The 15,001-nt window shown below is 48.5% G+C and overlaps 1 protein-coding gene across 2 annotated transcripts in view; it reads left to right on the top strand.

The window, feature by feature from the left end:
* ice2 (interactor of little elongator complex ELL subunit 2) overlaps nt 1-15,001 on the top strand; it is a 70,200-nt gene that overhangs the window by 29,228 nt on the left and 25,971 nt on the right. For both annotated transcript variants that reach the window (XM_078429760.1, XM_078429759.1), the window contains exon 9: nt 11,281-11,410. In XM_078429760.1, the coding sequence (XP_078285886.1) occupies nt 11,281-11,410 (130 nt within the window). The remainder of the gene's footprint in view (nt 1-11,280; nt 11,411-15,001) is intronic.

Raw genomic sequence — 15,001 nt, 5'->3', positions numbered from 1 at the left:
GGGTCTCGACCCGAAACGTCACCCATTCCTTCTCTCCAGAGATGCTGCCTGACCCGCTGAGTTACTCCAGCATTTTGTGCCTATCTCAGGTCTGTAGGTTGACTGGCTTTGGTAAAAATTGTAAATTGTCCCTCGTGTGTGTGTAGGATAGTGCAGGTGTGCGGGGATCGCTGGTCGGCGCGGACTCGGTGGGCCGAAGGGCCTGTTTCTGCGCTGTTTTTCTAAACTAAAGTAAATGAAACTATCGACGGTTCCTACTTGTGGGGTGCACTGAGTGCAGTGAAACACGCTCTTCTCAGTCAGGGACACAGGGATTCAAATCTCACTCCAGACCTATAAGCAGAGAACTCCAGCCTGACACAGCACTGCAGAGCTGTGGTGATACCGCACAGTAGAAGCCATTGGTTCCTTTGTTATCACCTGTGTTATAACAAAATCCTGCAGCCGTTCAATACGCTGATGTAAATAATACGCTCCCCACTGCAACGCAGCGCATACTGCAACATGGTTGCTGTATGGTTTTTGACCCCCTCCACCCCTGCCCAGACCGTCGCACCTCCCCCCCCATCCTCCCGTCACCCCTCCTCCAACCCTTCCCCCACCCCATTGCCCTTCCCCCGGCCCGTCGCTTCCCCCACCATCTTGTTGCCCCTCCCCTCAAGCCCACTACCTCTCCCCCCCGTTACCCCTCCCCCCACCCTGTCGCACCTCCCCCACCCCCTCCCCCCACCCTGCCCTGTCTCCCCCGCACCCTGTCTCCCCCCACCCAGTCAATCCTTCCCCCACCCTGTCCCCCCTTACCCCCCCCAGTCTGCCACCCCTCTCCCCAGCCCATCACCCCTCCGCTAGCCCGCACCTCCAGACAGTCGCCCCTCCCACCATCTTGTAGACCCTCCACCCCAAGCCCCTTACCTCCTCCCAAAGCCCATTACCTCCCCTCCCTCTCATTGCCCCCCCACCACTCTCATTGCCCCCCTCCCTCTCATTGCCCCCCCACCACTCTCGTTGTCCCCCACCACTCTCGTCAGCCTTTCTCCCCCCTCCACCTCTCGTCAGCCTTTCCCCCCCCCCCCCCCACGCTCCCCCCTCGTCGCCCCTCCATGCCCAGCTCATTGTTGTCCATAGCACCCTGAAAGTGGCAAGACAAGTAGATAGAGTGGTAATGAAGGCGTATAGAATGAGGCGCAAACAAAGTAGACAGTCAGAACCTGTTTCATATGGTGGAGCCGTGTGTACATTAGAGGGCATGGTGTTAAGGTGAGAGGGGCAGAGTTTACAGGAGATGTGTGAGGCAAGTTTTCTTTCCACAGAGGGTGGTGTGGGCCTGGGACACACTGCCAGGGGTGGTGGTGGAGGCATGGTACCATAGTGGTGTTTATGGGGCTTGTAGATATGTGTAGAATGGTGAGGTGTGGATCACGTGCAGCCAGAGGGGATGAGTCTAACTTGGCATTGTGTTCAGCACAGGCATTCTGGGCCAAAGCCATTATGTTCCTGTGCTGTACTGTTCTGCGTTCCAACAGTTATTTTAGTTTAGTTTAGAGATACAGCGAGGCAACAGGCCCTTCGGCCCACCAAGTCCATGCCGACCAGCGATCCCCGCACACTAACACTATCCTACACACACTAGGGACAATTTTACATTTATACCAAGCTAATTAACCTACAAACCTGGACGTCTTTGGAGTAGAGTCTTTGTAGTTACTTGCTGCTTGAACCTTCCATTCACCCAGAACTTATTAAACTAAATGCAGTTTAATCCTTCAGTAGCCAAAATATGTAAGTCTCAGAAAGTGGGGAATATATTTCTTCCTGCATTTTGATTCATTGTCAAACAGTTAACCATTCCAGTGTCCCTGCCCAGCTAACAGTGGGCAGGGGCACGGTGGTAGCACGGTGGCGCAGCGGTAGAGTTGCTGCCTTACAGCGAATGCAGCGCCAGAGACCCAGGTTCCATCTCGACTACGGGTGATGTCTGTACGGAGTTTGTACGTTCTCCCTGTGACCTGCGTGGGTTTTCTCCGAGATCTTCAGTTTCCTCCCACACTCCAAAGACGTACAGGTATGTAGGTTAATTGGCTTGGTAATGTAAAACATTGTCCCTAGTGGGTGTAGGATAGTGTTAGTGTGTACGGGGATCGCTGGTCGGCACGGACACGGTGGGCCAAAAGGGCCTGTTTCCGTGCTGTATCTTGAAACTAAACTAAACTGAACAGATTGTCAAATTACTCAGTGTGAGTTACCTGCTCCTTTGTAAGCTTTGTGTGATTGTTTGCCTTTACTTTTTTTAGTTTAGTTTAGAGATATAACACGGAAACAGGCCCTTCGGCCCACCGAGTCCGTGCCGACCAACGATCCCCACACACTAACACTATCTTACACACACTAGGGTCTCAACCCGAAACATCACCCATTGCTTCTCTTCAGAGATGTTGCCAGTCCCGCTGAGTTACTCCAGCATTTTGTGTCCAACTTCGGTTTAAACTTTCGATCACCGCACACTAACGCCATCCTGCACACGAGGGACAATTTATATAAGCCAAGAGAACAGGCACTTCGGCCCACCGGGTCCACGCCGACCAGCGATCTCCGCATATTAACACACAAGGGTCAATTTTTACATTTACCAAGCCAATTAACCTACAAACCTGCACGTCTTTGGAGTGTGGAAGGAAACTGGAGATCTCGAAGAAAACCCACGCAGGTCACGGGGAGAACATACAAACTCCGTACAGACGGCGCCCGTAGTCAGGATGGAACTCTGGTCTCTGGAGCTGTGAGGCAGCAACTCTACCGCTGCGCCACCGTGCCACCCCTTTTGGTGAAGCTAAAAATGCTCTGCTCTTCAGTGTTCCAGTCACTCAGTGCGGCAGCAGCTCATGTATCATCAGCATGGACCCTGCTCCTTGTCTGTTTCCTGTTTATGGTCAAGGATGAGGAAACTATCAATCTTTTATGTGGAATATCCTGTGCAGCTTTTATGAGAACGTAAGAAATAAGCGGTAGAGTTGCTGCCTCACAGCGCCAGAGACCCGGGTTTGATCCCGACTACGGGTGCTGTCTGTACGGAGTTTGTACGTTCTCCCCGTGACCTGCGTGGGTTTTCTCCGAGATCTTCGGTTTCCTCCCACACTCCAAAGATGTACAGGTGTGTAGGTTAATTGGCTTAGTAAATGTAAAAATTATCCCTAGTGGGTTAATAAACAGGGATCGCTGGTCGGCGCGGACCCGGTGGGCCGAAGGGCCTGTTTCCACACTATCTCTAAACTAAACTAAACTAAAAAAAGATGCTGCCTGTCCCGCTGAGTTACTCCAGCATTTTGTGTCTTTCTTTGGTGTAAACCGGCATCTGTGGATCCATATTCCTTAATTCCCTTGAGATCCGTTAATCCTTGTTTTGAATGAATACAATGACTGATCCTTCACAACCCTCCACGGTAGAGAATCCCAAAGGTTTACTACTCTCCTGGTGAAGGGATTTGCTCCTCATCTCCGTCCTAAACTATCTATGGGCCCTGGTCCCTTCAGTCCCAGGAAACATCCTCCCTTTATCTGACCTTTGAGTACCGTGGAGACACAAGGAACTGCAGGTGTTGGAATCTTGTGTCGTAGGAATAGGAATAGATCGGGTAGATGCACAGAGTCCTATTAGAGTCTTTTACCGAGTAGGTGAATCGAGGACCAGACATAGGTTCAAGGTGAAGGGGAAAAGATTTAATAGGAATCCGAGAGGTAACTTTCACACAGAGGGTGGTGGGTGTATGGAACAAGCTGCCAGAGGAGGTAGTTGAGGCTGGGACTATCCTATCATTTAAGAAACAGTTGGACAGGTACATGGATAGGTCAGGTTTGGAGGGTTATGGACCAAGTGGGACTAGGGTAGGTGGGACATTGTTGGCCGGTGTGGGTGGGTTGGGCCAAAGGGCCTGTTTTCACACTGTGTCACTCTATGACTCTAATACAGTGCTGGTGTAGCTCAGTGGGTCAGGCAGCATCTCTGGAGAACATATGGATAGGTGATATTTTGGGTTCTTCAAGTTGTTTTTCAGACTGCAAACCAGCATCTGCAGTTTAGAGTTCAGACATACAGCGTGGAAACAGGTCCTCTGGCCCACTGTGTCCACGCCGACCAGCGATCCCCGCAAGCTAACACACCAGGGTATGACACACTAGGGACAATTTATTATTTCACCAAGCCAATTTACCCACAAACCTGTACTTGGGAGGAAACCGGAGCACCCGGGGAAAACCCACGCAAGTCACGGGGAGAACGTACAAACTCCGTACAGACAGCACCCGTAGTTAGGATGGAACCCTGGTCTCTGGCGCTGTGTGGCAGCAACTCTACCACTGCACCCATTCTTTGCTTTCCCATCCATACATTCTATTTACTGGCCCTTGATCCATTGCCTTCTATGCGGAAACCCATTTCAGGTTGGGACTCTTCATCAGATTTCAAATGTCGCCTATCTACTGTATGTCTAGTCTGAAGAAGGGTCCCAATTTGAAACGTTGCCTATCCATGGCCTCTGGAGATGCTGCCTGACCCACTGAGTTATTACACGACTTTGTGTTTTAAGCCTTTGGGTATTATGTAGGGAATATCTGCGGCCATTTCCCAACTGTAGGCCTGGTTCGCCGGCAGTGGAACCGGGAACCTGCTCGGAGAGGTGAGTCCTGGTACGGATGGGATGAAACGTAGAAACATAGAAACATAGAAAATAGGTGCAGAAGGAGGCCATTCGGCCCATCGAGCCAGCACCGCCATTCATTGTGATCATGGCTGATCGTCCCAAATCAGTAACCCGTGCCTGCCTTCTCCCCATATCCCTTGATTCCACTAGCCCCTAGAGCTCTATAACTCTCTCTTAAATCCATCCAGTGATTTGGCCTCCACTGCCCTCTGTGGCAGAGAATTCCACAAATTCACAACTCTCTGGGTGAAAAAGTTCCTCCTCACCTCAGTTTTAAATGGCCTCCCCTTTATTCTAAGACTGTGGCCCCTGGTTCTGGACTCCCCCAACATTGGGAACATTTTTCCTGCATCGAGCTTGTCCAGTCCTTTAATAATTTTATATGGATGGATGGGGAGACTGTTACAGAGACCCGGAGCTGGGAGACATTGACACAACGTTCCACTCCAAGAGATGATGGAACTATCACTCGTGGAAAAAAGCTGTTTTTATGTCTGGCTGTGGCTGCTGTGACAGTCCGGAGTCGCCTTCCAGAGGGAAGTGCTCCAAAGAGTTTGTGGCCAGAGTGAGAGGGGTCAGAGATGATCTTGCCCGCTCGCTTCCTAGCCCTTGCAGTGTACAGTTCGTCAATGGGGGGAAGGTTGCAGCCAACAACCTTCTCAGCTGTGCGAACGATCCGTTGCAGCCTCCGGATGTCTTGCTTGGTGGCTGAGCCAAACCTGACCATGATGGAGAAGGTGAGGACGGACTCAATGATAGCAGTATAGAATTGGACCATCATTGCCTGTGGCAGATTGTGTTTCTTCAGTTGCCGCAAGAAGTACATCCTCTGTTGGGCCTTTTTGACTGTGGAGTCGATGGTGGCCCTCCATTTAAGGTCCCTGGAGATGTTGGTTCCAAGGAACTTAAATGACTCCACAGATGTGACTATGGTGCTGTTGATGGTGAGTGGGGGGAAGGGGAGGGGGAGCTCTTTGAAAGTCTACAATTAGTCTTGAGAGCATTGAGCTCCAGGTTGTTGCGATGGCACCAGGATGCCAGCTGTGTCACTTCCCCTCTGCAGACAGATTCCTCCTCATCCTGGATCAGTCCAATCAGGGTAGTGTCATCCGCAAACTTGAGGAGCTTGACAGAGGAGTCTGTGGAGGTGCAGTCGTTGGTGTAGAGAGAGTAAAGGAGAGGGGAGAGTACGCAGCCTTGCGGTGCTCCTATGCTGAGGGTCTGCGGGTCCGAGATGTGCTTTCCCAGCCTCACATGCTGCTTCCTGTCCGTCAGGAAGTTGATGATCCACCGACAGAGGGGTTCAGGCACAGTCAGCTGGGAGAGTTTGTAGTGTAGTAGCTCTGGCACAATGGTGTTAAATGCAGAGCTAAAGTCCACAAACAGAATCCTGGCATAGGTCCCTTGTAGCTCAGGACCGCTCTCTAGTTGTGGTAGGATGGTTCAGTTGCCTGATAACAGCTGGGAAGGGACCAAAGAACTGCCAAGTCCAGATTACCTCCCATAGAAACATAGGAAATAGGTGCAGGAGGAGGCCATTTGGCCCTTCGAGCTAGCACCGCCATTCATTGTGATCATGGCTGATCATCTACAATCAGTAACCTGTGCCTGCCTTCTCCCCATATCCCTTGATTCCGCTAGCCCCTAGATTTCTGTCTAACTCTCTTTTAAATTCATCCAGTGATTTGGCCTCCACTGCCCTCTGTGGCAGAGAATTCCACAAATTCACAACTCTCTGGATGAAAAAGCTCCTTTTCACCTCAGTTTTAAACAGCCTCCCCTTTATTCTTAGACTTTGGCTCCTGGTTCTGGACTCCCCCAACATTGGGAACATTTTTCCTGCATCAAGCTTGTCCGGACCTTGTGTAAATTTTATACGTCTCTATAAGATCCCCTCTCATCCTTCTAAACTCCAGTGAATACAAGCCCAGTCTTTCCAATCTTTCCTCATATGACAGTCCCGCCATCCCGGGGATTGCCCTCGTGAACCTACGCTGCACTGCCTCAATAGCAAGGACGAGACCAAAGAACTGCCAAGTCCAGATTACCTCCCACATTTAATGTCTGCGTAATTTCTTGGGTTAATAGGAACTGTTAATAGCTCACAAAACTGGTCCTGCCCCAGTATGAATTAATCACCGTTCGTGAGTTTTGGCTAATTGCATCGATTTACACCCCTTTGGTGAAGATCTTAAAATTAAGCCATTTTATTTGTCATTTTTTATAGGTGTGATTTAAAAGCATTTTTTAATTCATTAAGATACTTGCTACTGTACCTCAACATAACTGGCTCAGTATATGTTTTGTCAGTGCTTTACATTTGGTCAGCTCACAGTCAATGAGCACTGATTAAAAATGTTTTTTTTTGTGTAATAAACTCGCTCAGCTGTGATAATCCACCATTACCCCTCTTAAATATATCGATGAATATTTTTAATGAAAAGTTTTTAAATCTTTTGAAATATGTTCGAGAATACTGCCTGTTTGATTTTTGATGGCATTAGATAGAGCTTCAGGGGACTTGCGGAATATGGGGATATGGGGAGAAGGCAGGTACAGGTTACTGATTGTCGAAGGACGCAATATCATATCATATCATCATATCATATATACAGCCGGAAACAGGCCTTTTCGGCCCTCCAAGTCCGTGCCGCCCAGTGATCCCCGTACATTAACACTATCCTACACCCACTAGGGACAATTTTTACATTTACCCAGCCAATTAACCTACATACCTGTACGTCTTTGGAGTGTGGGAGGAAACCGAAGATCTCGGAGAAAACCCACGCAGGTCACGGGGAGAACGTACAAACTCCTTACAGTGCAGCACCCGTAGTCAGGATCGAACCTGAGTCTCCGGCGCTGCATTCGCTGTAAAGCAGCAACTCTACCGCGGCGCTACCGTGCCGCCCTAGTTGAAGGAACATGTAGGAAGGAACTGCAGATGCTGGTTTAAATCAGTCTGAAGAAGGGTCTCGACTCAAAACGTCACCCATTCCTTCTCTCCAGAGAAGCTGCCTGACCCGCTGAGTTACTCCAGCACTCTGTGAAACGTCACCTATCCATGTTCTCCACAGATGCTGCCTGACCCGCTGAGTTACTCCAGCACTCTGTGTCTACCTTCAATAATTGAAGGACTTCAGTTACATGGGGACACGAGAGATGGGTAACCTGGGCAGCAAATGTACTCAAAATTTGTCTTTTCCTTAAAATTTTCACTTAATCCCAGTTCACAAACATAGAAACATAGAAAATAGGTGCAGGAGGAGGCCATTTGGCCCTTCGAGCCAGCACCGCCATTCATTGTTCCTTCAGGCAGCATCTCTGGAGAGAAGGAATGGTGACGTTTCTGGTTGAGATCCTTCTTCAGATTAGTTAGGGAAAAGGGAAATGAGAGATTGATTCTGGACGATCAGCCATGATCACAATCAATGGCGGTGCTGGCTCGAAGGGCCGAATGGCCTCCTCCTGCACCCATTTTCTATGTTTATATGTCTCTATGTTTCTATAAAGACGAATGAATGAAAAAAATGCAAAAAAGTAACGATGATAAAGGAAACAGGCCATTATTAGCTGTTTTGTGAAAACGAGAATCTGTTGCAACTTGGGCGGGGAGGGGATAGAGAGAGAGAGAGAGAGAGAGGGGACCATTTCAAGTGCTCTTTCAAACACGACTTAAATCTCGTGAGTGTACTTGCTTCCACTACGGCAGTATGTTCTAGATTTTGATCAGCAACTTGGTGGATAAAAACTCTCCCTCAGATACCTAGGGTGCAGCTGTAGAGTTGCTGCCACACAGCGCCAGAGACCCAGGTTTGATCCTGACTACGGCTGCTGTCTGTACGTTCTCCCCGTGACCTGCGTGGGTTTTCTCCGGGTGCTCTGATTTCCTCCCACACTCCCAAGGCGTACAAATTTGTAGGTTTAATTGGCCTCAACAAAACAATTGTAAATTGTCGCTAGTGTTAGGATAATGCTAGTGTATGGGGTGATCGCTGGTCGGTGCGGACTTAGTGCCTCGAAGGGCCTGTTTCCATGCTGTATCTCTAAAGTCAACAAATCCCCTCTAAATCTCCTACTTTTTACTTTGAACCTATGCTTTCTGGCTACAGCCACCCCTCCTAATGGGTAAAGCAGATGGATATGATGTTGTGGCCATTGTGGACTTGGTTCATTGGTTAGGTTTTTGAGTATAATAGTCAGGGAGTAATGATGCAGCTCTACAATACTTTGGGTAAGCCACTTTGGAGTATTGCATGCAGTTCTGATCACATTGTTAAGGGAAGGATGTTTAGTCTGAAGAAGGGTCTCGACCCGAAATGTCACCCATTCCTTCTCTCCAGAGACGCTGCCTGACAACGCTGAGTTACTCCAGCTTTTGTGTCTATCGATGTTTAGTTGTAGTTTACTTTAGAGATACAGCGCGGAAACAGGCCCTTCGGCCCACCGAGTCCGCGCCGACCAGCGATCCCCGCACACTTACACGGCCCTACACACACAGTAGAGACAATTTACATTTATACCAAGCCAATTAACTTACAAACCTGCACGTCTTTGGAGTGTGGGAGGAAACCAGAGATCCCAGAAGAAACGCACGCAGGTCACGGGGAGAACGTACAAACTCCATACAGACAGCGCCCGTAGTCAGGATCGGACCCGAGTCTCTGGCGCTGTGAGGCAGCGACTCTACCGCTGCGCCACCATGCTGCCCGTACAAGTAGAGGCTTTGGAGCAGGTACAGACGAGGCAGCAGAGTGCTCCCACACAAAATGTATCTAGATCTAGAATCTATAGAGGAAGAAGGTTGGACTGTTTTGCCTTCCAACGCAGTGAGGAATGTGGGGAATCTGCTGTGGTGCATGTTTACGTTAACTTTTATGTAGTCGTGTGTCTTGTTGCTTTTTTTTGGTATGGCTGTATGATAATTTGCATATCACTGAACCTTAATTGGTACATGTGACAATAAAAGACCTTTGAAACCTTTGAACCCATCACCTGCTGAGATGGTAAAATCAAACATCAGACACATCTCCAACTCAATAGAAGTGTTTTGGCCTTCAATATTTCACCCATAGATTGAAGGTGTCTGGGCAATATTAAATTAATCTTGGGAAACTTTGACAAATGCATGGATGATGCATAGTTGGTGTTCCTGAGCATATCCTGTGTGAGTTAGTCTGAAGAAGGGTCTCGACCTGAAATGTCACCTATTCCCTTCTATCCAGAGACGCTGCCTTTCCCGCTGAGTTACTCCAATATTTTGCGTCTATCTCCTGTGTAAGTGAGGTGCAGCATGAACAGCGTCACATTTGCCTCGTGGTTTTAGTTTAGTTTAGAGATACAGCGCGGAATCAGGCCCTTCGGCCCACCAAGTCTGCACCGACCAATGATCCCCACACACCTCGGGACAATTTACAAAAGCCTATTAACCTACAAACCTCTCCCCGCCACCCCTCCCTCTCCCTGTCTCTCCCTCGCTCTCTCTCCCTCGCTCTCTCTCTCTCCTCGCCTGCCTCTCTCTCGCTTTCTCCCTCCCTCCCTCTCTCTTCCCCCCCCCCCCCCCCCCTCTCTCTCTCTCTGTGGGAGAGACTGGAGATTGTGGACAAACCCACGCAGGTCACGGGGAGAACGCACAAACTCCGTGCAGACAGCACCCGTAGTCAGGATGGAACCCGGGTCTCCGGCACTGTGAGGCCTCTGTATTGGTGGTGTTGTGAGGGAGGTGATACTGGTGTGTGTCTGCCGGTAACTGGGTTTGTTGATCTCCTCTCCACGTTGTATAGTTACTGTGTAAACACTGGCAGCAGCAAGAGTAAAGGAACTTAGTGTGCATGTATAATGACTGAGCAGCAAGGTGCTTCTGAGTTGGATGGTTGTGATTTTAAGGCATTCTCCTGGGATACGAGAACAATAACTAAAACTTACATTCCACCCTAGCACTAAACGGGTGGAAAGTGATGTGCCTTGGCTGACAAAACTTCATCTATTAGTACAGTACTGGAATGGGCCTGCACCCCACAGTGATTCATTAACCTCATCTGCCTGCACATGATCCATACCCCTCCATTCCCTGCATGACCATGTACCTAGCTAAAAGCCTCTTCTCAGCCACTATTGTATCTGTCTCCACCATTACCCCTGGCAGCGTGTTCCAGGCAGCCACCAATCTCTGTGTAAATAAAAAAACGACACAATCTTACACATGTCCATTAAACTTTACCCCATCTCACCTTAAAGCTCTGCGGTGCAGAGGTGGAGCTGCTGCCACACAGCGCCAGAGACCCGGGTTCAATACTGACCACGGGTGCTGTCTGTGTGGAGTTTGCCTGTGGGTTTCCTCCGGGTGCCCGTCTCCTCCCACGTCCCAAAGACGTGCGGGCTTTATAGGTTCAATAAAATTACTTGCATTATCACTAAAGTGACAATGGTGAGTAAGGTGGGCCTAAAATTGTCGCACTATCGTGTACCGTTTTGGCTGTAGTTACATCACAAACAAACAAACAAACAAACGAACGAGCATTTTAGTATATAGATTTCAGTATGTATGACAATTTAACACTTGACATGACCTCTGTTTTTTCAACAGCATGTTCCGGTTTATGTCCTGCCCAAACTGGAGTACCAGTCCATGTATGGGGTAGAGGCCTTCACTGAGAGTGAAATCTGTCAGTTATGGACTGAGAGTCTCATCAATTCAAACTCCTGGTTTTATATCGGTGAGTCCTTCTTGCATTAACTCATATAAAATTCTCAAAGGATTGGACAGGCTAGATGCAGGAAAGATGTTCCCGATGTTGGGAGGAGTCCAGAACCAGGGGTCACAGTTTAAGAATAAGGGGTCGACCATTTTGGACTGAGATGAGGAGAAACTTTTTCACCCAGAGAGCTGTGAATCTGTGGAATTCTCTGCCACAGAAGGCGGCGGAGGCCGATTCACTGGATGTTTTCAAGAGAGAGTTAGATAGAGCTCTTAGAGCTAATGGAATCAAGGGATATGGGGAAAAAAGCAGGAACGGGGTACTGATTTTAGATCAGACTCTCAGTCTGATTTTTGATGGGAGAGGGAAATCAGAGGCATTGAAGGGTACAATGAATGAAAGGTACGCAAAAGGACAAAAATAAAGCCATGATCATATTGAATGGCGGTGCTGGCTCAAAGGGCCGAATGGTCTACTCCTGCACCTATTTTCTATGTTTCTAATAAGGGCACTTTTTTTCTTGTCTCTACATCGTGGCCTTGAGTATGGTCTGTGAAGGTATATATAAAAGCTGGAGTAACTCAACGGGTCAGGCAGCATCTCTGGAGAAAAAGGAATAGGTGTTTTGGCAAAATGCTTTTAGATTCATCACGAGAGAGAAAACACACACACATGCATAACTGGCCATCACTGAGACTTGTTCTCTCAGTGTTTAAGGCTACTGACACTATCTGCTTTCGCTACTCCATGCCCACTCGTCACACGGCAGACAAGAGTCAAGAGTAGACCACAACATGCTGGAGTAACTCAGCGGGACAGGCAGCATCTCTGGAGAAAAGGAATGGGTGATGCTTTGGGTCGAGACCCTTCCTTAGACTCTCAGTCAGGGGAGAGGGAAACCAGAGGTACAATGACTGAAAGGTACACAAAAGGACAAAAATAAAGGCATGCAACGATGATCAGGGAAAGGTGGAGCCCACAATGGTGCATTGTTGGCTGTGGAGAAGGTGGTAAAGAGCAATACGATACAAACAGTGACACTAAGCGGGACGACAGTGAAACTAGTATAACGACTCGTGTGGGGGAGGGAGAGGGGATGCTTTACTTAATGTTACAGGTATACCGCTGGTTTGTAAGCAGTCCAAGCGAAAGATGAGGTGAAGTTGACTCCAAAACCATCAAGAATGATTCACAATGGAATTATGTTTAGAGATACAGCGCGGGAAAAGGCCCTTCGGCCCACCGGGTCCGCGCCGACCAGCGATCCACGCACATTAACACTATCCTACACCCACTAGGGACAATTTTTACATTTACCAAGCCCATTAGCCTACAAACCTGCACGTCTTTGGAGTGTGGGAGGAAACCGAAAATCTCGGAGAGAACCCACGCAGGTCACGGGGAGAACGTACAAACTCCGTACAGACAGCACCCGTAGTCGGAATGGAACCCGAGTCTCCGGCGCTGTAAGGCAGCAACTCTACCGCTGCGCCACCGTGCCCGCTAGCCAGTCCGAATGTCTGCCAGCTTTTCTCACTGAGCAGAAGTATAACACTTGGCTGGATACCACATTGAGGGCAACTGTTGTAATCTAAAACCGTGCATCATCTTGTGCTCAAATAGTGTATTTGGTTTTGAATTAGTATAGATATTTACTGCAGAGCAAGGAATTCTCTTCACACTGGATAGAGTGGATGTGGAGAGGATGATTCCACTAGTGGGAGAGTCTAGGACCAGAGGGCACAGCCTCAGATTTAAAAGATGTCCCTTTAGGAAGGAGATGAGGAGGGATTTCTTTAGTCAGAGGGTGGTAAATCTGTGGAATATTTAGGCACAGATGGCTGTGGAGACCGTCAATGCATGTTTTAAGGCAGAGATAGATTCTTGACGTAGTAAAGGTGTCAAGGGTTATGGGGAGAAGGCATGAGAATGGGATTGAGAGAAAAAGATAGATCAGCCATGATTGAATGGTGGAATAGACTTGATGGGTTGAATGGCCTAATTCTGCTCCTATCACTTATGAGCTTCGGTCGGTAGTGATCAAAGTGCAGGTTGAAGACCATTAGACAATCTGAGGAAGGGTCTCGACCCGAAACGTCACCCATTCCTTCTCTCCGGAGATGCTGCCTGACCCGTGGAGTCACTCCAGCTTTTTGTGTCTATCTTCGGTTAAAACCAGCATCTGCACATAAGATAAAGAAGCAGAATTAGGCCATTCGTTTTAAATGGCCTCCCCTTGTTCTGTACTTTGTGGAACAAGAATCATGTCTTTGGCGCAAGTGTTGTTTGTTCAACTAACATGTCCAAAACCAACATTAACCAAAGTGTTTGTTATGGTTCATGATGATACCGGCTGGAATGACACGGTTCAAGGTATCTGCGAGAGCATATTCAAGCCTAAAATAATAAACAAAGAGCAAAAATCTGTCCTGTGACATTACGATGCTGCAACATTACAATCTGCCCTCTGGTATTTTTGTCTTTGCACGACCTGTTATAATTGTGCTTGACTTTGTTGTAATCATGTATGGAATTATTTAATTGCACGCCATGCAGACACAGCTTTTCACTGCATCTGATGAGTACATGTGACAATAATACACCAAATACCACGGTGGCGCAGCGGTAGAGTTGCTGCCTCACAGCGCCAGAGACCCGGGTTCCATCCTGACTACGGGTGCTGTCTGTATGGAGTTTGTACGTTCTCCCCGTGTCCTGCAAGATCTTTGTTTTCCTCCCACACTCCAAAGACGTACAGGTTTGTAGGTCAATTGGCTTGGTATAAAATGCAAAATTGTCCCCAGTGTGTGTATATATTAACGTGCGGGGATCGCTGGTCGGCGCAAACTCAGTGCGCCGAAGGGCCTGTTTCCGTACTGTATCTCTAAACTAAACTAAACTAAACCAAGATGGCGGCATGGTGGCGCAGCGGTAGAGTTGCTGCCTTACAGCGAATGCAGCGCCGGAGACTCAGGTTCGATCCTGACTACGGACGCCGTCTGTATGGAGTTTGTACGTTCTCCCCGTGACCTGCGTGGGTTTTTTCCGAGATCTTCGGTTTCCTCCCACACTCCAAAGGCGTACAGGTTTGTAGGTTAATTGGCTGGGCAAATGTAAAAAATTGTCCCTAGTGGGTGTAGGATAGTGTTAATGTGCGGGGATCGCTGGTCGGCGCGGACCCAGTGGGCCGAAGGGTCTGTTTCCGCACTGTATCTCTAAACTAAACTAAACCAAGATGTGTCGGGAAAAAAAACTGCAGATGCTGGTTTAAATCAAAGGTAGACACAAAATGCCTACACAAAGAAGTTAACATTTTGGGCAAAGACCCCTTCGCCAGATCTGGGAGAGTGAGAAAACAAGTTGCAGGAAGAATGGGACAGAGGTGACTGGGATCAAAGTAACATCCTTCCTTTGTCCCGCCCTCCTGACATCAGTCTGAAGAAGGGTCTCGACCCGAAACGTCACCCATTCCTTCTCTCCTCTCCTGAGATGCTGCCTGACCTGCTGAGTTACTCCAGCATTTTGTGAATAAAAACCTTCGATTTGTACCAGCATCTGCAGTTATCTTCTTATACATCTCTGATAGGGTTGGGCCAGGGTTGCCACGGT

Source organism: Rhinoraja longicauda, chromosome 38 (genome assembly GCF_053455715.1).
Source record: "Rhinoraja longicauda isolate Sanriku21f chromosome 38, sRhiLon1.1, whole genome shotgun sequence".
Taxonomy (NCBI): Eukaryota; Metazoa; Chordata; class Chondrichthyes; order Rajiformes; family Arhynchobatidae; genus Rhinoraja; species Rhinoraja longicauda.
The sequence above is the reverse complement of the archived record's forward strand: the minus strand, read 5'-3'. Positions and strand labels throughout refer to the sequence as shown.